At 38.8% G+C, this 24,879-nt stretch overlaps 1 protein-coding gene across 5 annotated transcripts in view; it reads left to right on the top strand.

Moving 5' to 3' along the window:
* LOC124640558 overlaps window positions 1-24,879 on the top strand; it is a 289,989-nt gene that overhangs the window by 235,224 nt on the left and 29,886 nt on the right. For 4 of the 5 annotated variants that reach the window (XM_047178356.1, XM_047178357.1, XM_047178359.1 and 1 more), the window contains 8 exons: window positions 18,709-18,879; window positions 20,646-20,801; window positions 21,289-21,463; window positions 21,919-22,493; window positions 22,777-22,920; window positions 23,221-23,457; window positions 23,881-24,116; window positions 24,412-24,787. In XM_047178356.1, the coding sequence (XP_047034312.1) occupies window positions 18,709-18,879; window positions 20,646-20,801; window positions 21,289-21,463; window positions 21,919-22,493; window positions 22,777-22,920; window positions 23,221-23,457; window positions 23,881-24,116; window positions 24,412-24,787 (2,070 nt within the window). The remainder of the gene's footprint in view (window positions 1-18,708; window positions 18,880-20,645; window positions 20,802-21,288; window positions 21,464-21,918; window positions 22,494-22,776; window positions 22,921-23,220; window positions 23,458-23,880; window positions 24,117-24,411; window positions 24,788-24,879) is intronic. The other variant, XM_047178361.1, reaches the window with a different exon arrangement.

The raw sequence follows: 24,879 nt of genomic DNA, 5'->3' as shown, positions 1-24,879 counted from the left end.
ACAAACAAACGTTTGAAAATTTAGTGGCCAGACTACTGATTGAAGAAGAGCGAGTAAAGGAAAGGAACGAAGGAGCACAGCAAGCAACACCGTCTGCATTCTTTGTGAAGAATAAAGGTCCAGGACCGTCAAGAGGTTTCAAATTTGGTAAAAGCGGACAGTATAATACCGAAAGTAAAAGCAACAATAAAACTAACAGTGAAGGGAACATGAGTAATAATAATAACTGTTTTTATTGTGGGAAGTTCGGACATTTTAAAGCTCAGTGTCGTTTTCGAAAACAAAGAATGTCAAGAAGTGAAAATAAAACGAATAGTAATGCGTTCGTGGTGTCTAATCTGTCGCATCAACTGCAAAAATCTAAGTGGCTGGTGGATTCTGGTGCCACTGAACATATGTGTAGAGACCGTGCATTGTTTACATCATTCTCAAATACTTCGCCAAAACCTGTTATCATCGGTAATGGAGCAGTGATAAATGCGATTGGTTATGGACAGATAGCAGTTCAAGTGTCAAACGGGAATGAATGGATTGACACAGTCATAGACAATGTCTTGTATGTTCCTGAACTAAAAACGAACCTGTTTTCGGTAAATCGCGCCACAGACAAAGGTTATGTTGTAGTGACAGATGACAGTTCATGCAAATTTTACGAGTCAAATAAAATTTGCGCTATTGCGGAAAGAATTGGAAATTCTTTTTACTTGAATTTACGCTATAATAGTAATGGTGAAACTGCGAGTACTGCAGAACTAGCGTGGAACGATTTAAACGAGTGGCACAGAAGATTGGCGCACCAAAACTTTACCTATGTCAAAGATATCTTGCGAAAAAACAACATTGTGGTTAAACAAACGTCCAACCCGATGTGTGAGAGTTGCTTGGTCGGGAAAATTCATAGATTGCCATTCAATAGAAGCGAATTCAAGAGTACCAGGACATGTGAGTTAATTCATGTTGATACATGCGGTCCCATGGAGGAACCGTCAGTTGGTGGGTCAAGGTACTTTGTTTTGCTAACAGATGACTATTCGAATTTCAGAAGTGTGTATTTTGTGAAGACAAAAGATAGGATTAAGTATATAATTGAGGATTTTATAAATAAAGCCGAGAATAATACTGGAAACAAGGTGAAGACAGTCAGAAGTGATAACGGCCTGGAGTTTGTGAACAGGTATGTGAAGGAAATGTTTACAAGACGTGGAATAACACACCAAACTACAGTACCATACACTCCAGAGCAAAATGGAAAGGCAGAGAGAGAAAATAGAACATTGGTGGAAGCGGCCAGGACAATGATACATGAGAGAAATTTACCAAAGAAATTATGGGCCGAAGCCATAAATACTGCAGTGTTCGTGTTGAACAGGACTGGGAAGAGTCACGAGGATGGGCGATCTCCATATGAGCAAGAAGAGAAGGAGAAACCTCTAGTGAAGAAAGGTGAAGGGCAAACTGTAGTGTCCTTAGACCTTGAAGAGGACACAGGGCAGGAGAATAGTCCCGATATTGATGAGGTAACAACCCACAACCACAACGAGGTAGAGACATCCCACATGAGTAGTGACTTAGCAGACAACTCTGAAGATGACAGTGACTACTTGCCATGCAGTGAAGAAGAACAGTTATTGGAAGATATTGTTTTACCTGTAGAAAGGAGCAAGCGTGAGCGTAAAAAAAACTGACTTCTACAAGTGTAATAACGTAAAATTAGAGCAAAGTGAGTGTGATCCCATCACATATAGAGAGGCCATGAGCCGAAGTGATGCTAGTGAGTGGAGTGCAGCTATTGCTAGGGAACTTCAGACTCTGAGTGACAACAATACCTGGGAACTGTGTAAATTACCTGTAGGTGCTAAGCCTATAAGCAGCAAATGGGTTTTTAAAATAAAAAATGTAAATAATGTCAAAGGGTATAAGGCTAGGCTTGTTGCTAGGGGGTTTGAACAACAAGATATAATAAATTTAAGTGACATTTTTGCTCCAGTTGCTAACCTAGCAACTTTTAGATTGTTTGTAGTAATTGCAACAAAATATACTTTACCTATACACCAGATGGATGTCACTGGAGCTTTTCTATATGGTAATATTAAAGAAAATGTATATGTAAGGTTACCAGAAGGGGCATACTCAGGAGAAAATAATATTGTAAAGTTAAACAAGTCACTGTACGGGTTGAAAAGTTCACCTAAAGCTTGGAATATTAAAGTTGACTCTGTATTAATTAGAGATGGTTTTATAAGGTCTAAATGTGATCCATGTTTATATAAGAAGTATAGTGGTAAAGATAAAATATTTTTGTTAATATATGTAGACGATTTGTTAATCTTTGGAAGTAATGAAAGTGATGTCATTAACCTAAAAACAATGTTAAGTAAAGAATTTAAAATGAAAGATTTAGGGCTAGTTTCAGAATTTCTAGGAATACATATAAACCAAAACCTAGAAAAGGGTATAACTACATTGTCACAAAGAAAGTACTTAGAAAATGTATTAAAAAGATTTAATATGGAAGATTGTAAACCTATGTTGACACCCTTGGATAGTAATTTGAATACTAAAATGTTTGATTCAAATACTAATTGTGATATAGACATTGAAAGAGTCTGTAGGCAAATTATTGGCTGTCTTATGTATGCTGTCTCAGGCACTAGGCCTGATCTGTGTTTTGCAGTTTCCCTACTAAGTAGATATCAGAAATGTGCTAATAGTGCATTACTTAGTTCACTTAAGAGAGTATTGCGTTATGTGAAGCATACATTAGATTATAAAATAGTATATAAGTGTGATGATAGTGTATTACAAGGCTATTGTGATGCAGATTGGGGAGGTGATCAGAGGGACAGAAAGTCTACCTCTGGCTATTTGTTTACTTTTGCAAATTGTTTGGTTATGTGGTGTTCAAAGAAGCAATCTTCTGTAAGTTTGTCTTCAACTGAAGCCGAATATGTTTCTATGAGTATGGCAGCAAGTGAAGCGTGCTGGCTTGTTAATTTATTGCATGATTTGGATGTTCAGAATGATAGCCCTGTTAAGTTGTATTGTGACAATCAGGGAGCTATTTTGAATGCAAGTACAGACTCAGTGAAACGTCTTAAACATGTTGACATTAGATACCACTTTGTTAAAGATTTGATCAAAAATAATAAGATTGATATTCAGTATATTAATACTTGTGAACAATTGGCAGACATGCTAACAAAGTCGTTAAGTAAGGAGTTGTTAATTAAGTTTTTAACACAATGCAATGTCAAGTGGTAAGCTAAGAAGTAGAGATGTTTATTTGGTAATGTTTTAAGATGTTTTGTTTTAATGTTAATGCTATTTGTTTTAAAATGTATAAACATTGAGAAGGGGTGTTATGAATATGGCAATGTTTATTTAAATGTTTAAGTTGGCTACATGTTGTTAATATGTCAATGTTGGTATAAGCTCTCTCTCGTTCTACTATTCTAAAAGGCAACACGTTGTACAAATTATATTTTCAAATAAAAGACAAGTTAGTCCACCGAACAAGTCCTGTTTAATTTCAAAAACATCACAATCCATCATAAATGTTAGCTTCTGAACGTAAGCCCTTTCTGTTATTAACTTTGCTTTAGATAGCATCATTCTTACCAAGCGTATTATTTGAATAGCCTTCGTCGTATGTAAAGTGAATGGTACCTAATTCTGCATGTGCTAAACAAGCTTTAGAGAATTGAACAGGTCTCTTCTTTTTAAACGGATTTTTGAATGAAAGACTACGTGTCATGTCATTCGCTTTTTTTACTCTCTCTGAGCTTATTAAAAGAACAAACATAACAAAAGGCTTAGCAGCACCACCTAATTCAAATATTTTTCTTCACATTTTGCAATCTTCTAAAAACCAGATCAGTCTTCATATTTTTCTAATAAAACTTAATGACACCTCCAACAATCCACAGCACTTCGATTGCCCTTTTTACCTGTCTCCCAGCCCTGATTAACAGTAAATTGAGAATATCCTAGGCTAGAAAATGGCTTACCTCAATCCGGTCCAACGTCCGTTCGTCCCTTTTGCGTTGACATAACCCATATTATAACGGCACCTACTAGATTGATTTCTCTGCCAATGATTTACACTGCGGCACCTCAAAGTGCACTTGGATAAATAGCGACAGCGTAATTGCAGCTGATTGGTCTCGGATATCGCACGAGCCTTCAAGGTTTGTGGCAAATTGTGTTTTAGCTTGGAGCTTAGATAAGCCTGAAGCATAAAACTAATTTTGACTTGAGGTATTGGAAGATATAAAGCACTTTTGAAGTCCTTCGCTGAACTCTAACATTCTGATTTCAAAGGGAGCATTGTCACCCTCCTGCATTTAACGCTTCTTCCACATAAACATAATTGATTTTTATGTGAATTCCAACTATAATATTAAAATAATACCTAATACGTCAGAAACCATCTGCAGTTTTGCGTAACTCAGCAATTACTACTTAAACATTATTACCATCATCAAACATCCTTCCAAACTCGACCCGTTCACTTCCAACAGCCTTGACTGGCTCAAATCCCTAAATTCTGCCAAACTAATCAAATTCTAGAAACAATAAGTCTCAAGGTTTACAAACGCTTGAAAAGATTACTGACTCAGTCGTGAACGCAGTTCTATCTGAAAGACAATTAGCTAGGAATGCAAAAGGCCTTGATAGTTAACCCGCCGTGACAGCCAGTTGTCCTATCACTGGTTTTAAAGTGCACGTGTTTACGAACAATAGCAATATTGTCCATATCTTCAATAAAGTGAAGGCTTTGTCGTTGATCAATATTATTGAAGGCCTAACGTGTATTAGGAAAAATATTATCGAATAGGTTTATATAAAAAGTACCTATTGTCCGTTCAGATCAATATTTTTTCATTGTTGAATAACCAAACTCCTCATCCAATACCATTAAAATCATTACCAGTACCACTGCACTGTACGTAATATTGCAAGTCAATTGAATCGTCTTTTAAACATTTTGCTTCTACAGTCATTCCTTTACTGCTATGGTCACACTTACATGCTTCCAGCCACAAGTGCTACTTACAACTTTTATAGCGTCACTTTTATGGTCAAACGTGATAGGTCGTAAGGTCTGCACTATTGTTCTGCAGCTTGCAAATTTCCCTAAGAAGACTTTCGAACTTGAATATAGACAAAACCTATTTGTATGTACGTTATTGTGATTAGAAAACTGTATTTTCAAATGGATTGAGATGGGACAGTGTTACTGTGTTCTTAAACTTTATTTATTACTCCAACGGTAAATCTTTAGTCGTCAGAACATCCTTTCTTTGTAAACAAAGATTATGTAAGTTCCAGTAACCGTAAAACTAGTTTAAAAGGGCTGAGATATAAACAGGTACAGTCCGCCATTGACCGCGCGTGCGCACCCCGTCTCACCTTAAACATTTGCAGAAACGCGGACAGGCGCATATTTCTTCACATTCGGCTATTTCCGTCTACCGTTCGGCTAATTCCGTCGACAGCGGACGATGACTCCACCGGCATGCGCTGTTTAGACCTTGACGTAAACTTCACGTGCAGTTAGAACAATCAATTTGCAATTTTATTGCCTTGACATAAAGCACATTGTAATGGATAATTAGCTTTGTACCATTTCCGCATGGGATATACGAAACGGAAATGATTAACACCTGCAATAAAATGATTTGATGCAAAGCGTAAAGGCCTTCGAGATTTTTAACTTTAGAGTCCATTATTTTCTGAGATAAGACTGGAAACTGTACATTTTATTTGAAAATCTACGACATCCTTAGACCTTCACAAATGGTAAGCATAATGCGTTTCTTAAAACCATTAGAAACCCATTTATGCAAACTGTAAATTATTCCTGAGCTAGGGTCATGACTGCAATTTCAAAAGATTTAATAATACTTCGTTTGTAATGCTCACAAAAGAAAATTAAAGGCAGGTGAAATAAGTACCTACTTGAAATTAACGACTCACGACTCTTTACTAGGAAAGTTCCTTAATCCAATGGTAAACAATACAAAAAGCTCTTAAGACAATGGTGACAAGAGAAATCTCTTTACGACGAAGTTCTATAACATATTATTAAAATTTTACCACCAGCTACATATGTATGAGACTAAATATGAAACTGATATATTATAACATGTCACTCTCAATCAAAGACAGCTTTCTTTAAACTATAATCATCTACATTGATGATATGTTAGTTTCATAATTACATTTTGCAATTTCACACAAAGCACTGGAGATCAAACGCTTGATCATGAATAGGCTCTACTGTAGCCTCAAGGTACATTTAAACACATCCGTCTTAGTATAACTTCTACATTTGACCTTGTTTATGTTTTAAAGTAATTATAAGTATGGTTAACAAAACCCCACAATTATCTTGTCGCTCTTAATTTTTTAACGCGTTATCTTCTGTAGCCAATAATTACAAATTATAATTTGTACCAGAAAAAATAATTGCGGGTAAGCGTTTTCCTTGTACTTACTGTTCTATTGTTAAAGCATAAGAAATTGGATTTCAAACAAAGGAAAGAGGAAAGGGTTTGCTTAAATGTGATAATGAAAACACACAAAATTAAGGTTTATGATTTTTGCTGTAGTTTATCTAAACGAATATGAACATCAAGTTCACAATAGTCTCCGACCAAATACTGTCATTACAAACCAAGAAACAAAGAGACGTTCTCTTGCGTCTGTCAATTATGATGATAAACCACGTCCAAGAACTAAATACTCATTGCAACACGACACTCGTACCATTGTACATGACGTTTGTACCAAAACTGGTAATAATGACGTCGAAGACAATCATTATTGTCAGTACAATGCATAGGAAATGCATTTAGCCATTGTTGTTATCGAAAGTAATAGATGTCTCGATTATGAGGTAACAGTTTATGTGTGGGCATTCTATGAAGATGAACAAAGTTATAGCCATCGAAGGAATGCGTGGGAATATGACCGTTTATTCGAATACCAATAACAACAATGAATGTGCAATACACTCACTTTATTAAAGCTTTATGATTTGCACATAATTAAGGAATATGCGGATGGCAGTCTATGTCAAGGATTCTTTAGGCAACGTATCAAAAGAGCAGGTACAGTTTATTAATTTTGGCAATGCTTAAAGGTATAGTATCAGTTCTGCATACATCTTTACTGAACATAGCATGATGAAATATGTACCTAAATGGAATATTGCTTCATGCAAGCCGAGTTTTCAAAAGTTCCCACCTTCCACAATTTCAATGAGAATCAAAATGTTGCAACAGCAAAATCTAATAAAAAATAAAATCGTGGCCTGACTAAGCACAACGGTAACCATGGCTCCTAACTTGCGTAATCCCATTCAGTTTTATCGCCATGGTGAACTGATTTGCCATGGCTTCATCAGAGTACAAGTCAACGAACACTTTAACGTTGACAAGCTAAAAATATGGTTGATAATAATGGATATTTTAATAAAGATTATGAAAAAATTGATGCACTAACTAACCATGATCAGAAACACGATAATATCTAATTAAGCTTTGTAGTGGAATCAAGCCCAATTGTAACTTAAGAAAATCGTGACAATACAGACATAATCAATCACTGAAAGGGAGCCAGCCTTCACTGTCTTCAACTTTAAAGACCATTTACAACTGCAGCACCCAACAAACAATTTGTTAGTACATTTATAACGTCATCAGCATGCATTGAGCATGACGCCTACTAATCATTTTGACGTTTCAATAGACCTCACTGCCTTACTCGTTGCTTCGGTATATCACGAATGTATCAGGATTCGCGAAGAAAATGCCAAATGACATTATTCACCTTGACTCCTCCGACCTTTTGGAGTAAAGCTACATGTAAAGTGATAATTATATGGGGGATAGTATCATTTGTAATGAGTGTGTAATTAGGATCTGTAGTTGCGATATCAGTTACAAGTTTATGTTTTGTCCTTTAGATGTCCTTTTGGTTAATGAGTTTTGCAACTGCTAAACTAGAATGGTTAGGTATATTAGTATGGTTGGAAATTCGTTTCCAATATAAATGTTCAGTATTGATAGTCTCAATATTTACGGTTGTACGGTTACATGTCCGTACATTTGTATTATTTTGTTATTTCTACTTATTTCGCTAATTCGGCACCTTACGTTAATTGAGGTCGATTAGCGGCGAGTGCGAAAGAGTACACCGGCCGATACTGACGTCGCGTGTGATCCACTTTACTTTACTAAAACTTGTAACTTTGATAAGAATAAACAGTGAACTTAAACTATAACTTCTTCTGATTGCACTCCAATACTCTACCTAACTACTACTCTACTGTCTGTGCGACGTAACACATCGTACATTTTGGTCCTTCGACAATAACACTTAGTGCTTCTGGTGACTTATACTGCGATAGCGAATCGGTGGCTTGGCCTCCCACAAGCGGGTCTCACCAAGTCGATTGAGAAGTCGAATTTCGTAGTGGCGGTCTCGGAGCGCGCTGAGTATCCAGGAACCAGCACCTAACTGAGGTATTGAATCTACTACAACTTACTATCATAACTTAACTAAGAAAATGGGGTTAACTGCTCAAGAAGCTACTTTTGAGAGCATCAAGGCACTCTGTTCTAACTACAAAAAGGACAGCGCCAGCAGAAAGACGGAAAGCTACTTACAGCAACGTCTTGCTAAACTAGAACAACTGTGGGAAGAATTTGAACATAGACACATAACAAAGCTAGAAGTACTTGAAGACAAGTCGAATATTAACTACTTCACTAACAAGGTTTATGAAAAAACTAAACAGCTGTACGAATCGACTAAAAGTCATATGAAAGAATTACTATTTACTCAACAAAAGCAGAAGGAGTCCTTAGACGTCAATTTAATTGAGATTCTCCAAGATAAAGCTGATGAGAAGACTAAAGAACTTATGGCTCAACAAGAAGCTAGATTCAAAGCGTTGAAAAGAGCTATGACGAAGATTGACCTTGAATTTATTACCGAAAAGTGGGAATTGGAAGATTGCGTATCAACTTTGAAAACTAAATGGGATTGTATTGAGAAGATACACTGGGAACTGGAAGGTGCGCTGAAAGATCAAAGCTTTAAAGACGAATACATGCAGAAGTTTGAGGATATTGAAAACAGGTACGACAGTATTAGAAAAGCACTAAATAGTAAGATCTGGTCGAATGCTCATTACCAACGATCCGCGCCGAAAATTGAAATTCCTGAGTTCTCTGGTAACTATATTCAGTGGATTTCTTTCAAAGATATTTTTCTCGAAACTATTCACAGCAATCCAACCATCCCTAAGTCGCAAAAAATGCAACATCTAAAAACTAAATTAAAGGGTGAAGCGGAACGCCTAGTACAGCATCTGTCAATAAACTCTGATAACTATGATTCATGCTGGGAGATGCTGATACATCGGTATGATAATCGCCGTCTTCAGTTTACCTCATTCATGAACGCCATGCAGCAATTACCCACGATTCAGCAACCGAATGCATATAACCTGAAAAGGATGCACGGCAACATCAATGAAAGCTTGAACGGCCTCGCCAACATGGGAGCCCAAGTGTCCACTTGGGGACCGATTATTGTGCACTATATGTCACAGAAATTGGACACCGTTACTTTTAACGAATACGTAAAAGAAATGAAGAATAACCGAGAAATTCCTGACCTACAAGAGTTTTTGTCATTTCTGGAATCAAAATTTCTAGCTTACGAGACTGTTAAAAGCTGCCAAAAGGACTCATTTATCCCTCAAAAGCAATATTTCAATAAACCTTATAACAAGAGTCTCAATGGCCCTAACAACAACTACAAGCCTTACAACAACAAATTCAACTTCATGAAAAAATCAACCTTATTAGAAGGCAATAAGGAGATTTCAAAAACATTTCATGCGTCATATGGACAGTGCCCATTTTGCAGCGGTGATCACGTGCTGATGCGGTGCGATAAATTTCTTGACCTAGATTGCGCGAGTAGAAACAAAACAGTGGCAAAACTCAACGTCTGCAAAAATTGCCTATACAGTCACGGCTACGGAAAGTGCAACTCACCGAAAACATGTAAAGACTGCAATGCAAAGCATCATACATTATTACATATGAATAAATATAACACTGAAACTTCTAGACAATTTACAGGGAATGATATCCAGCCTCGACCTTCCACATCAACTCAACAAGCTCATCACTTATCGACGAATGACATTGAAGTTCTTTTAACTACTGTTCAGGTCAAAATAAAAGCTGTTGACGGGACTTACGTCACGATGCGCGCGCTTCTGGATCAGGGAGCGCAAGTGAACTTAATGACTGAAAACGCTGCCCAACTGTTACGACTGCCGAGAACAAAACTAAACGCCACTGTCTCTGGAATAGGGTCAGCTGCTGGAAATTGCAGGGGACTGGTCAATTTGGACTGTCAATCCATTCACTCCGATTTCAAGTTTGAAGCTCAGGCTCTAGTTCTACAGAAAATTACAAACAAACTTCCTAACAACACCTTTAATAAAACTAACTGGACTCACCTCCAAAACTTAAAGCTGGCTGACCCGGACTTTAATAGGTCAAGCTCCGTCGACCTGCTGCTGGGGGCAGAGGTTTATTCCGAAGTAATCCTAGACGGTGTGCTGAAAGGGAATCAAGGCTCTCCAACAGCACAACATACTCACTTAGGCTGGATATTGTGTGGAAAACTCGAAACATTTCACTGCCACGTAGCTCTGATAGATACCACTGATCTGTCAAGATACTGGGACAGTGAAGATATAACCGTAAGCTCTGCAGATATTAGCCCAGAGGATAAGTGTGAAATCTTCTATCAAGAGACTACTAGAAGAGCTCCCGATGGGAAATACGTCGTCAAAATGCCTATGATGCAAAATTACGAACAACAGCTAGGAAACTCAAAACCTACCGCAATTTCTCAGTTTTTACAATTAGAGAAACGGTTGAATAAAAATGAAAACTTATCACGCAGCTACAAAAACTTTATGAACGAATATTTGCAATTACAACATATGAGACTAACGGCGAGTCGAGTTACGTCAGAAAACAATAACAATGAAAATTTCTTCCCGCATCATCCCGTACTCAATGAGAACTCTAGCACCACGAAATTGAGAGTTGTGTTTAATGGTGCTCAGGTGACTTCAAGTGGAAAAAGTTTAAACAGTCTGATGGAAAAAGGACCTAACCTACAAAAGGACATTCAAGACTTAATACTTAAATGGCGAACGTATCAATATGTCTTCACGGCAGACGTCGAGAAGATGTTCAGATGCATCTGGCTTCATGAAGAACAACAAAACCTTCAGAAGATCATATGGCGCACGTCAGCTGATCACATGTTACAAGAATATGCTCTATGTACTGTAACATATGGTACAAAATGCGCGCCGTGGCTAGCGATGCGAACGCTAAAACAACTTGCAATTGATGAGCGACACAATTATCCTGAGGCAGCAAATATTCTGGAAAATGAGCTGTACGCCGATGACCTCGTTAGCGGTCATAATTCGCTTAAAGCAGCAAAATACCTTCAAGCTGAACTTATAAAACTCCTAGAGGCAGGAGGAATGAATCTACGTAAGTGGACCAGTAACAACTCTGAATTATTGGAACATCTAAGTGAGGACAAAATTTTGAAAACTACTTTCAACTTTAAGCAGGAAGATTCCATGAAAACGCTGGGATTAGGCTGGAATCCGAACGCAGATACTTTCACTTTTAACTGGAAAATAGCTGAAAATAGCAAGAAACCGTTGACGAAACGAATTTTGCTTTCACAAATATCTCAACTCTACGATCCTATGGGGTTTCTTGCACCGATAACTATTTTATCAAAACTTATCTTTCAACGTGTATGGACAGAAAAACTAGACTGGGATGATACCTTGCCTGTTGACATACAGACTCAATGGATGAAGCTGAAAAATGAACTACCTGAGATAAAAAATATACAACTTAATAGATGGATCGGTAGTCATAATAACAAAATCGATTTATTTGGATTTTGTGACGCCAGCGAAAAAGCTTTCGCTTGCGTTGTATACGCTCGTACAATGACCGAGTGTGGACAACCGCGTGTCACATTGCTGACGGCAAAGACTAGGGTTGCACCACTCACACAAAAGTTGTCGCTACCTCGACTTGAGCTCTGCGGTGCGCTACTACTATCCAAACTTATAGACAAGGTGACTAAAGCACTTAAAGGCACAAGCGTAACGACATGGGCTTGGTCTGATTCTCAAGTAGTACTGGCATGGCTGCAAGGAGAACCATCTAAATATGAAAAGTACGTTGAAAATAGAGTATTGACTATTCGGAAGGTGATACCAGCTTCACATTGGTTATACATAGAATCTAAAAACAATCCCGCAGATTGCGCCACTAGGGGCCTATACCCAAGTAAGCTACTCAACTTTTCTTTATGGTTTACGGGGCCCGAAGTGCTGAAAACTTTCCAAGTTGAAACTAACATCGAGCAAACAGTGAAATGCTTTACAACAAAAATTGAGGAAAAACAAGTAGCGACAGCCCTTAAACAATCGAACGACATAATAAATGAATTATTACAGAAACATAGTTCTTTAACTGTAGTACAACGAACTATCGCTTGGATTCTACGATTCTGCAAAAACGCACGGATTAGCAAACAAACAACGAAGAAAAATGACACCGAATCACATATGTTGTCACCGTGTTACTTGAAACCGAATGAATTATTTATCGCTATGAATTTAATAACGCAGAAGGTCCAGAGATATGACTTTGAAACGGAATACGAATTGTTATCAAAAAATCAATTATTACCTAACAAGAGCCCACTTTGCAAACTGAACCCATACCTAGACGAGGATGGCGTTATGCGGGTTGGCGGTCGATTGAATAAAACTAATTTACCTGCGGGCGTAAAGAACCCTGCAATACTTTCGAAGACGGGCAGACTAACACTACTGATTATCTCGCAAGCTCATGCCGCCACACTTCACGGAGGCGCTCGACTCACCCTCGCTTATATCCGCCAACGATTTTGGATAATAGGTGGTAACAGAGTCGTCAAAACTGAGATTCGCAAGTGTATTCGCTGTCACCGGTTCCGGTCCATCGAAAACCACCAACTCATGGCGGATCTTCCACCACAGCGGGTCAAACCGTCACGGCCATTTACACACTGCGGGATCGACTTCACAGGTCACGTGGATGTTAAACTAAACAAAGGGAGAGGAGTGAAAACCTCCAAGGGCTATATTGCTATTTTTGTGTGCATGGCGACAAAAGCCGTTCACATCGAGCTTGTGTCAGATTTAAGTACAGAGGCTTTTATGATGGCCTTTCAGAGAATGTGTTCAAGACGCGGGACACCACAAGTAATGTACTCTGACTGCGGCACTAACTTCAAAGGAGCTTCCCGAATGCTGAATAGAGAGTTTGAATATTTTCTAAAGGAACTTTCTCCTGAGTTATTTAGTGAAGTGAGTAAAATGAAGGTGGAGTGGCAGTTCAACGCACCCGCCTGGCCGACCGCCGGGGGTCTATGGGAAGCAGCGGTGCGGTCGATGAAGCATCATCTTCGCCGTGTTCTAGGTGAGCAGAAACTCACCTTCGAAGAGTTTACTACCCTGCTAGCTAAAATAGAGGCTTGCATGAACTCACGGCCATTATGTCCGCTCACTGAAGACCCCGACGAATTTTATCATTACCTAACACCTGGCCACTTTCTTACTGGCAGCCCTACGCTTACACTTCCGATATCAGACTATGAAGATGACCGGTATCTTAACATAAGAAAGAGATGGCAACTAACTGAACACATGTTCCAGAGTTTTTGGAGAACCTGGTCAAATGACTATCTAACTACACTGCAAACTCGTAGCAAATGGAGGAAAGCTACCCCGAACATAAAAAATGGAGATATCGTTTTAATAAGAGACAACAATATTCCCCCTGGGAAGTGGGCCATGGGTCGGGTGATTGAAGTTTATCCTGGAAGTGATGAACGTGTGCGAGTCACAGCTATTAAAACGCAAGCTGGCATAATCAAGCGACCAATTACGAAACTATCAGTACTACCGATTGAACGTGACAACAAGCAAATAGACGATTCAGCAAATCGAGGCGCGATTCAGGCCAACTATACAACAAAACCTAAAGCAAGGCAGTATCAAACTGGAAAGAGTAAAGGTTTCACCATGTTTACAACACTTCTTACACTATTTGTTCTGCTTATGAGTACAAACGGTTTGACCGTAGAAGACTCAGGAAATAACGTTCAAGTTGCCAACCTTGGAAGAAATCGTCCTTTATATTATGAAACGGTTGGAAAGGCACAGTTGATACATGATGAATGGAGACTTTTGATGTATTATAACCTCACAACTTACTGGAGCGGAGTTGAGAAGCTGCAAACCTACCTGCAAGGACTATCGGGACTATGCGATAGATTGGACCCACGGTACTGTAAACCCACACTTGGACAACTTTCGCATGAACTAGAGATCTTCAACTACTACAACAACATTCTGCTTGCTCCACACAAACAACTTGCTGGTCGAAACAAACGCGGTTTGATCGATGGAGTGGGTTATGTGGCGAACAACCTATTTGGTATTCTTGATCAGCGTTTTGCAGATCAATATCAAACCGATATTCACGCGGTAAAAAAGAACGAAGCCCACTTGTTGGAACTAATAAAAAACCAGACTTCTATTATAGAACTGGAAAACAACATTTTAAGAAGAAACGAAGTCAACATCAACCGACAATTTGCTGCCATAAACAATTTCATGAAGCACACTGACTTGAGATTAGCGAGTATCGAATCTGGAATCGAGATGTCTATGGCAACGAGTTTTTTAACTTCAGCGTCACTTACAGCGTATTTGTTACTCACAAACTTGAGAAACATCCAAGACATGCTCTACGACAGCCTGGTCGAAATTTATAAAGGACATATGAATGTACAACTACTTACACCGGTGAAATTAAGTGAACAACTAGATAAGATATCTGCAAGACTACCTAAAACGTTAACATTGCCAATACAAGATACGCAAAGTGACATCAGAGACTTATACAAATTACTGTACGTGCGAGCCCGAATTACAGATAGCTTTTTCATGTTCGAAATTCATATTCCCTTGGCTAGAAATGAAGAGTTTATGATATACCATGTCATGCCTCTGCCAATGAAAACTGCAGATACTGAAGAGGAAATGTTAGCTGAGGTGTCATCCAAATTTATCGCTGTAAATCTGGAGAAAAATACCTACGCTAGCTTAAATGACAAAGAGATGGATAACTGCATTCAACGCAATCACGATAACTTCGTTTGCATCCTTAATTTGCCTGTTTACAATTTACAAAATCAAAATGCGCCATGTGAAGCAAAGTTAATAGGTCATCAAACGACCTCGCCTTGTACTGGAAAGAAAACACAATGCGATAACGATTGGATCGAGTTACATACAATAAACACCTGGCTGGCGATTTGCTGCGATGTATGCACATTTCGAACCGTATGTGCGAGCGACGTTCAGACAGTTGTTATCAATGCGTCATCAATTGTGTCCTTAGGCGCAGGATGTCTTATTCAAACTAAGGACTTAACTATCTACTCCCACAACAACTATGACAGCCAAGCCAGAGTAGAAACTGACCTGAAGATACCATCTTTAAATATGTCTCTAAACCGCATTATTAGCTCACGACCGGCATATAAAATAGAAATTATGAAGGATGACTCTATTAACAAGATCGATAAAGACATACAGAACATTAAGCAAGAACAAATACTTCCAACCAACATCTCGTCCCATGATGTACACCAGTATGTCATTTGTTATTTGGGTTTGGCCATGGCAATAACAGCTGGCATCATATGGGCCGTAAAAAAACGCTGGTTCCGTACTAAGGGTACGCCAAGTAAGGAACGTCATTACGAGGATGTGGTACCAGGGACCCAACGTTCTACTCCAGCCCCACCAGAGAGGTCCGGGGGGCGAAACGGCCAGCTGGCACCCTCGGCGTCGGGAGCGCCAGGTCGCGGCGACTACGCACGCCCTAGTCTACGCCGGGAACCGAAGCTGGAATTTAACTTCGAATAATGTTCCATATTTGTTAATTTTACCAATTCTTTTAATTTTGTTGTTAAAAGTGGATATCACGATGACTTCTTTTTTCTTGTTTATTTTTTTCTTTCTTTTCGGGTTAAGAGTATGTACGGTTACATGTCCGTACATTTGTATTATTTTGTTATTTCTACTTATTTCGCTAATTCGGCACCTTACGTTAATTGAGGTCGATTAGCGGCGAGTGCGAAAGAGTACACCGGCCGATACTGACGTCGCGTGTGATCCACTTTACTTTACTAAAACTTGTAACTTTGATAAGAATAAACAGTGAACTTAAACTATAACTTCTTCTGATTGCACTCCAATACTCTACCTAACTACTACTCTACTGTCTGTGCGACGTAACACATCGTACAACGGTCATGTTCTCTTGCGATGAAAATGATTACTTTTACAAATAAATTGTCCTATAGAAGTTATATGTGTTATATAACTTCTATATTATCTCATTTTATATGTTAATATTTAACAACAATAATATTAAAACAGTTGATACATCAATGAAACTCATTTGTATAACCCGTTTTCCCACATAAAGACCACAAAAAAATATGATTACACTCTCCTACTTACAATATATTGCGTGTGAAAATAAATATTACATTTTCATCTTCAGTTAATAAACTAATAATATGTTTACCTGTGGGCGATATTGGTAGTACCTATTCGTTTCTCACCTGGTTATCAAAACTTAATAAAAGTTATCGAATAATAAAGTTTATGGATAGTTACGATATAGCTATAAAATTTTCTCCCACTAAAAATGTTGTATCTGTGACCCCAATATAACTTATAAACGGCTCCAGAATACACCATAAATCTTTTAATTTTATGTAGTTTTTTTTTACCGGCGTTGTGACCCATAGGGCTTGGGGCTTCAAACCTAAACATACATACCAAGGAACCTACTAAACTTCAAATCAAATTATGTCTAACTCGTATTAAGCAACTGTCGGTTCTAATAGTAAACTTTCCCATTCCTATTCCGTATCGTTTTCCCAAGCAATCGGCATCGGAACGACTTCCAACGATCTCGATAAATTTGTAATTTGGTATGTAATCGGTGCATCCATCTAGTTGTAATTTATATGGGATGCAACGCTAGCAGAGCCAGCAATGACTCGTGTAGTTAGGCCCACTTTAGTACAAGTTTAAGTTATGAACAAGGCACTTTCGTCTTATCTTTTCATACTTCTGCAAGTAGCAAGTACAATCACAGCACCATCAAACGCCTCTCATTAAGCAAAGTCGTAATACCCAGAACTGAGAAATCTCCCACCGCATCTGATAGTAAATATTTCTTACACCTCTTAAGCCAGCCATGTCCCAAGATACCGCCAAACATGGTATCCCTTCGCGAGTTTGTAACAGAACTGATCCAATCTATGGTCGTTCATCTCACTAAGAAACTGTTACTGGCCGTCGACATGTCTTGTGATGTCATCTTTTACTCCTAGATAGGCCAATGAAGTCGGTTTGACGGTATCTGTGATGATAGTACGCTCGAAGATCGTAACTCGGATTGTCGGAATATTTAGTTATAATTCTGCATAGTGATGTTAGTCGACTTGAACATGGTTTACGATTTATTTTGCCTCGTGCTTTGAGTACTAGTCTTTTAGCTCCCTCTTAGTAAGTGCTGAATAATGGTGACAAATACGATCAGGACGTGACAGGCGCAGTTTGATTTCACGCTTTTTAAGACCGAATGAAAACAAGTTCTACCTAGAACTCATTTCGTATACCTGGAATTTGTTATAGGAACTGGACAAAGAATTGCAAAACAGGAAAATTCTATAATTCAAATCAGGAATTCATCTTTCTCAACGAAATTTTCTTTGTTGATAAATACCGTAATATCGGCTGCCATAGTCAGATGCGCGTGCGCGACTACCAGAGCACGTTCCGCTCATTGTTCGATTTTCAATTTTATTTTTTCCAACTAAATGGCTCTGACTTATTGTGTCAACGGCTATTGTTAATTTTGATTGGTCGGTGTTCGCTCTCGCACCGCCATCTTTTATTGTGTAAACTTTGATAGTTTTTGTTTATTTTTCTTTGAATGTAAAGGCTAGGGCCGGCTCCTTTATAGTATTGGTTCTGTGTTACGCAACGTATTTCGAATCGGAAACTATGATCTTGTTTGTTATGAGATCCGCATTCTTGTTTTGATGAGTATCGATACCTGCATTGTGTTTGTTAAAAGGTTTTTATGTTTTGTCATTTTGTTAACCTAAAACTGTTTGTGTGATATCAGCTATAGTGATCTCTCTTTCATGGTTAGTAGTGACGGTACTTGAAAATATAGCTGCAACTCACGTTGACGCAACTTTGAACGTAGGCGCACCTAATCAGCGTATATATTCCCTATATTGAGCCATAAGCATCTACTTGTCTAAATACTTGAAAATATGAGTACATATTTAGAACTTTATGCCTCGAAAATTCGTTCTAATCATGCTGCAAATCCACACCTAGTTCCACAAGGCCTTCTAGACGTCAACCCTCCTTTGGAACACTATACTTATCACATGTATGTCTATCTCCCCCAGGTATTACAACGCGACGTGGAATGCCACGGTCGGATCGTGAGCTCGGTGGTGAGGCTCTGCGGCGGAGGAGACGCGGCTCGTGCGCTTGAACGTCGTTGGCATCTGCTGTACCTGCGGGCGATTGAGTGGCAGTGCCATTTGGAAGCCTGTTTGGCTAGGATTGATAATCAGGTGAATATTGAACTTTTGTGAGGAGTTGTACGAACCCTGTGGGGTGTGAACCTTGTGGGGGGGCGCAATTGTAGTTCAACAATCTTTTAAACATGAAAATAGCTTACCTAAGAAATAGTAATTAGAGAGAAGTTACCAGGTTTCTAATAATACGAAACTGCTCATATACTCTGTTTTGAATCATAGGCCATGAAACCTAGAATCAAATTTAAACTTTTTGATTTTAAACGCACTTACAAAAATATCGTGTCACTAAGTTATTTTCTACATCATAATTCACTACGAAACACTAACTTTTAATCAACTCCGTACAAAATTTGTACTTCCTTGTCTCCCTATCTCCTAAAAGAGCAAGTGACATTAAAGCGTTGCTCACTATATTCTCACCAACACAATAGGCCAATCAGACACCCGGAGTTGTTTGCAAACATGGCACCAGACCCCAGGCGGTGTGCAGAATTGATTTAACCCCCTTCAATGGGATGCAATTGAGTGGAATAGCTTTGGGGCCACATTTTTCTAAAACTTTAATTTCTGGGAAAAATGAGGGTGATAACGGGGTTATTTGAAATTGGTAATAAAATGGTGTTTGGACTTTCTCAACCAATGTTTGTGCCAGTAATTTGATGCAGTGGTTATGAGTAGTATGCAAAGACCAGAATAATATTCAGATTAAAAGATACCCTAGCTATTCTAATCAAGGACAAAAATACGCCCATTAAACCACACACGCATAATTGAATTTTCGTAAACAATGGCACTTAATACCACGTGGACACTAAAGGGTTAGGACACGTGACCTCTGTCATACACAAATAAATAATGTAAGCTATACGCACGGTATCCGCCATGTTATGATCCCAGTTGCTAGGTTACATTTAATAGTTGACCCATTTATATCACGCTTAGGGATAGTTAGACCATAACGACTCTTTTGAGGGTTAATTTATTTCATTTCGTGGTAGCCTATGAATGTGTGGGGGATCTTAAAAATGACTTTTATTGGTCGTAAATTAATTTTAAATGGATTTGGTTGGATATCTTATGAATGGATGCAGTAAATATTTGATTATTTTTATGGCGGTGTGACTGAGAATTTTAGAGTTTACGATTGGAATATTTTTAGATATCTTGTAGTGACTTGTAAAAATCTTTTAGATACATTAACATATGTTTTGCACTTTGTACTTGTACCTTGATCCAAGTAATATTATGATTTTAGTAGATGTCTACCAAAATGGACATTGATCTAGGTTATAAGCAATATTCGGAGATATTTTATCAGTTCTGCAATCAATATGACGTACTTAGTGAGACGAACGATTTTTATCGTAGTAATATTTGGTGTCTTGTGATAACTACACGTAAATACAACGCGGAATTATATGTTAATTTGATAATTAATGTGATTAATTTTCATAACATGAGTGGACTGACTAGATCTTGTATTTTGGTGAATGAGACAGAATATGTACCGGTAAAACTATTTTTTGTGATTAAGTCTTTATTGATATTTAACTATTGTTCCGGTCCGTTGGTCCGGTCTTCGGGCAAATAAAATTAATCGCAATTGGGACAAAAAAATTAGAAGCACTTTATTAAAAGGACCAGTAGTAAATAAATAAGTGATACTTTTTCCAAGAAGCTATACCCAATTCGTAATTGACGGAGCTACAACTTGTTTAAAGCTTCCAGTTTTCCAATTTCTCCATTACCTCTAAGGTTATGAACACAGTGTTTAATCCCACTAATTTCCATTATTCCAGGGCTGTTTGTCAGTGGAAGCTGCAAGCGACAGTGACGACGAGCCAGCATTGAAGCAGCCGAGGCTCAGCAAGAAGGGTTCACCACGAAGACAGAGGACCCCGGTCAATGCGCGACGAAGGGATAGTTCGCTGGATAGCAGACAGTCTGCGTCTGAGGTTAGAATCACTGGCCACTGGCCAGTTTATGTTTATAGTTTATGTTTTAATTGTAGCACTTGAAAGCTGGTGCAAAAATCGCGGACAAAATGTTTCAACTTCTTCTTCTTCTTCCTGCCCTGTTCCCAATTTCATTTGGCAAAATATGGCAACTTGAAATCATAGAGTTCTGGTTCACATCTTCCTTACAGCTCTGGTACAGCGATGTTGATGCTATTTATTCTGGACTTCTATTCTATCCATACATGTTGAAGAAGAACATGGAAACTGTATCTCACTTTACGTACATTTTAATTCTTGAAGAGCTGGAGTTCGTTCCTTATAGGATCCCAGTTACTGTTATTCATATCCCAGTTTTCACGACAGCAACGAATCCCACAACGTCTTTTGGGGATAAGCTAATATATTACAGCGAACATTTCAAAACACTGACTTCAAAACTGCACTAGAACTGACAAAAAAGACTAACAAATTATTTTTCTTTCAGGAGGAACAAGAATATGTGCTAACGTACACTTGGCGAGGCTTCGGGTCGGATTGCGAGTCTGAGTTGGAGCGCTCGCGCTGTACCGAGATGGCGGACGAGAGGCGCGTGCCCGGCGCCTGTGACGTCACCGCGCGGACCACTGACCAGACCGTGCCCGCTACTGATCATGTCGATGGTAATTTCTAGAACATCACCCACACTTAGGTTCAAGGAGGGTGGTTCCATCATCCTAGAAACCTTCTTGGTCTTGCGATTGTCAATTACTGAACCGTCCATAACTATCTTATAATTTGTCGGGGCCTTTGAAGATATGTCCGTTCCCTGTAGAACTTTCACTTATAGTGCTAAGATGGCTATAATTATACTGGTATAAAAACAATCTTCACCTCATTCTAAATAGGTAAAGACATCCCTTCTTATGATCTTAACAATGACTTGCGACATTTCACATATCAATAGCAAACCATCAATGAACAACGCTTTCCATTTTCACATAGCACACAACTCTCGACTGATTTGAATTCTAAAACAATAGCATTGTACTTATTGTTGACAAATCCAGTGATTTACAAACAAATAAACAAGTGACGGTATTTGCAAACGATCATACAACCGTAGTTTCTTCCACAGGCCTCGAAGTATACAACGTCGGCATCGAAGGAAAATTGAAAACTCCGCCGACAGTAATAAAAAGAAAGAAGCCAGTTGACACGTCGAAATTTAATCAAACAGATCGAAAATCAAAACATTTGGCCACATTCTACTTCAGACACCACGACACAGATTCGGACAGACAAATGATTGAAACAGAGAAGTCACAAGAAGAATCTTCAGAAGAAGAATGGACTTACGTTGGTGGTGCTAAAATTGGTAACGAGGACTCTACAGATTTAATGACGTCATCAGTTGAAATACAGTGCGAATTACCATTGGATGAAAAGAAAGAAAAACCACCATCGCCAAAACCGAAATTGGAGTCATCAACGCCGGATTTATTGAGAGTGGAAAGGTCCAAAGATATAGTGAGGTTAGTGAACCAAGCAGAGGAATTGGTGCAGAAACAAGCGCTATCGAAAAAGAAGGGTTCGAGGAGTTTTAAGCCGCTGTCGTTTGAAGAGGAGGGAAAGAATGTTAGTAGGAACAAAATGTCCAGGATCAAGGAATGGTTGAATCAGAGCTCAGAGGGCAAGAATGATAATAATCAGGTTAGTTGACTTTATGGCTATCCTTTGAACACATTCTCAGAATTTAGTAGGAGGTAGAGTCTGAGGTATAATTTGTTATCCAAGAAAGAATGAAACCTATTTCTCTAAAATAACTGTCACTATGAAAAATACTACCACAAAAAGAATTTTATTAGTTCTGATACTTCTATCGATTGAAAAAGTTATTTTATTATACTTATTAATTGAATTCCTTCTTAGAAGTGATCTTAATACTATTTACATATTGCTAGATAATTATTTCAAACGCGTATTTATATTTCAGTGCACAGAAAGCTATGATGCTTCAGGGGAATACACAACTGAAAGTGAAGTGGACACCTCCCTGACATCCGAAGAACGAAACATCCACTCATCCATGGACATGAGCACTTCTACTTGCACCGTTACTCCCACACACCACGCCAAGGTAAAATAGACTATATCCTACGCGTAATAAAGACTAATATCGATTAGCTTTGTGTGTGTACTTACAACATTTATTAACCATGTAATGACACGTCAGTATCTAATTTTCTCTTCAAATGATGTACTTTTGGGAACTTCCAAGTGTCTAATTTGAACCTGCACTTAGCAAACAATCTGTAATAGATAAAAAAAGAACATGTATAAATAAATGTTAATATCTGTGTGCTTTAACATTGACACACTGATTTTGACTAACAACGCACTGTACATAACATAAGGTTGAGGCATACTCTCGCTTTAGGTGACACTGCGCAAGAAGCGGGCTGGCAACAGCGCACGGCCGTGGTCGGTGTCGTGTTTGTCGCAGCTGAGCGGCGCCGGCGCATCGCTCGCAGCCACACCCACCGCGGGCGACGTTGCCGCTATGTCGCACAACATGTCTATCTCTGAATCTGCTTTGAACACCCTCGCGTCTCCTCAGAGGGTGACGCCTTCTAACTCAAACTCGAAGCTTCGTGGAAGTTCTACTACGGTTCAGGTATGGCAGCTTAAAATTAAGAAAAAAACCTGCAGATTTATTATAATTTATATTTTAAATGTAAATACAACATGGGCAATCTTTATAGCACTTGACGGCTTTTCAATCGCATTTGTGATTAATTTAAATGTATTTTTGTGCTTTTATGTCTTAAGTAGATTATAAATAAGCTTTTTTTCAGTAATTTAATATCGGATGTTAGAAGACTTATACATGCAAGAATCAAATTGCAGCGCTGCATTATTGCCACACTATTAAGTGCCCACCTTGCCTGAGAACCTTTTGCAGCCACTGTTAACGTATCAAGAAATTCTCTACTAGCCAATGAAAAACTTAAACCTCTCATTCCAAACCACGCCATCCAAAATACCATCTGAAATATTACTGTAAAATATTCCTAACTTTTCCATCTTCTATCACCAGGGTCACGTCTCAAGTACGAACACGATGACAGAAGCCTGCACGTCTTGCGTGGAGGCTGGCGACAAACATGGCTGGCTCCGGCGTAAGAGGCTCAAACTGCGCAGAAATAACACCGCTGTGAGGAGGGGGGAGAGGCTTGTGAAGTCCCTCTCCTTCTGCGGCAGGTTAAGCCCTGAGATTGAGGATAAGCACGAGAGAAGTGCTGCCAGTGACCCCGCTACAAGTAGGAAGAGCAGGTAAAATATATTGAAACTGTTTAGCGATTTCTATATAAAGGTATAGAAAAGTATAAAAGACGTATAAAATGCGTTCTAAAAATATGGCCTTGACCTAATTTTTTGACCTTGCAGACGTTAGAAAGTTCACCTTTTCTTTACTTGAATCTATGTATGTAGGTATTTGTCGGACTACAATAAAGTTTGAAATACCACTTTTTTTACAAAGGCACCTCTGACTACTATTTACTATTTACGAAACCATTTGTTGGTTCCGTATATAGGAAATAGCTCACCCAACTAATTATCCCAACAGATTCGACACAACTTCAACATCAGGCAACGACAGCGACGAGGAACTTATAAAGCAACAACTCGCCACCATCGCCCACCTGCGCAAGAGCATCGAAAAGACCCACATATCGACCCGGGAACCCGACAGTGCCATTCCAGAGCAAAATGAGGCCGAACCAGTGGCCCCGAGCTTCAAACTAGGCCCTGCTGGGGGCCCAGTAAGGCCCCGGCTAGCCAGAAGCCTAGAAAGAGAGAGGAACTTCATAGCTCTAAGTTTAGGAGACCCCAGTCGGTTGTGGGACTTATCTATAGACAAGGACTCTGATATAGACAAAAGTGTGACTGCTGGCACTGAAGAGCATAGCTCGTTTTCGGAGCAGGCGTGGGATTTCTATCAGGTTAGTTTTGAAGTATTTCACATCAGTCACTGATTTAATCACTGAGTAAACTGCTGGTGTGTGTCAATAAAATGGAATAACTATATAATCAA

The sequence above is a fragment of the Helicoverpa zea genome, chromosome 21 (assembly GCF_022581195.2).
Source record: "Helicoverpa zea isolate HzStark_Cry1AcR chromosome 21, ilHelZeax1.1, whole genome shotgun sequence".
NCBI lineage: Eukaryota > Metazoa > Arthropoda > Insecta > Lepidoptera > Noctuidae > Helicoverpa > Helicoverpa zea.
This window is presented reverse-complemented; position numbering and strand designations above follow the sequence as displayed.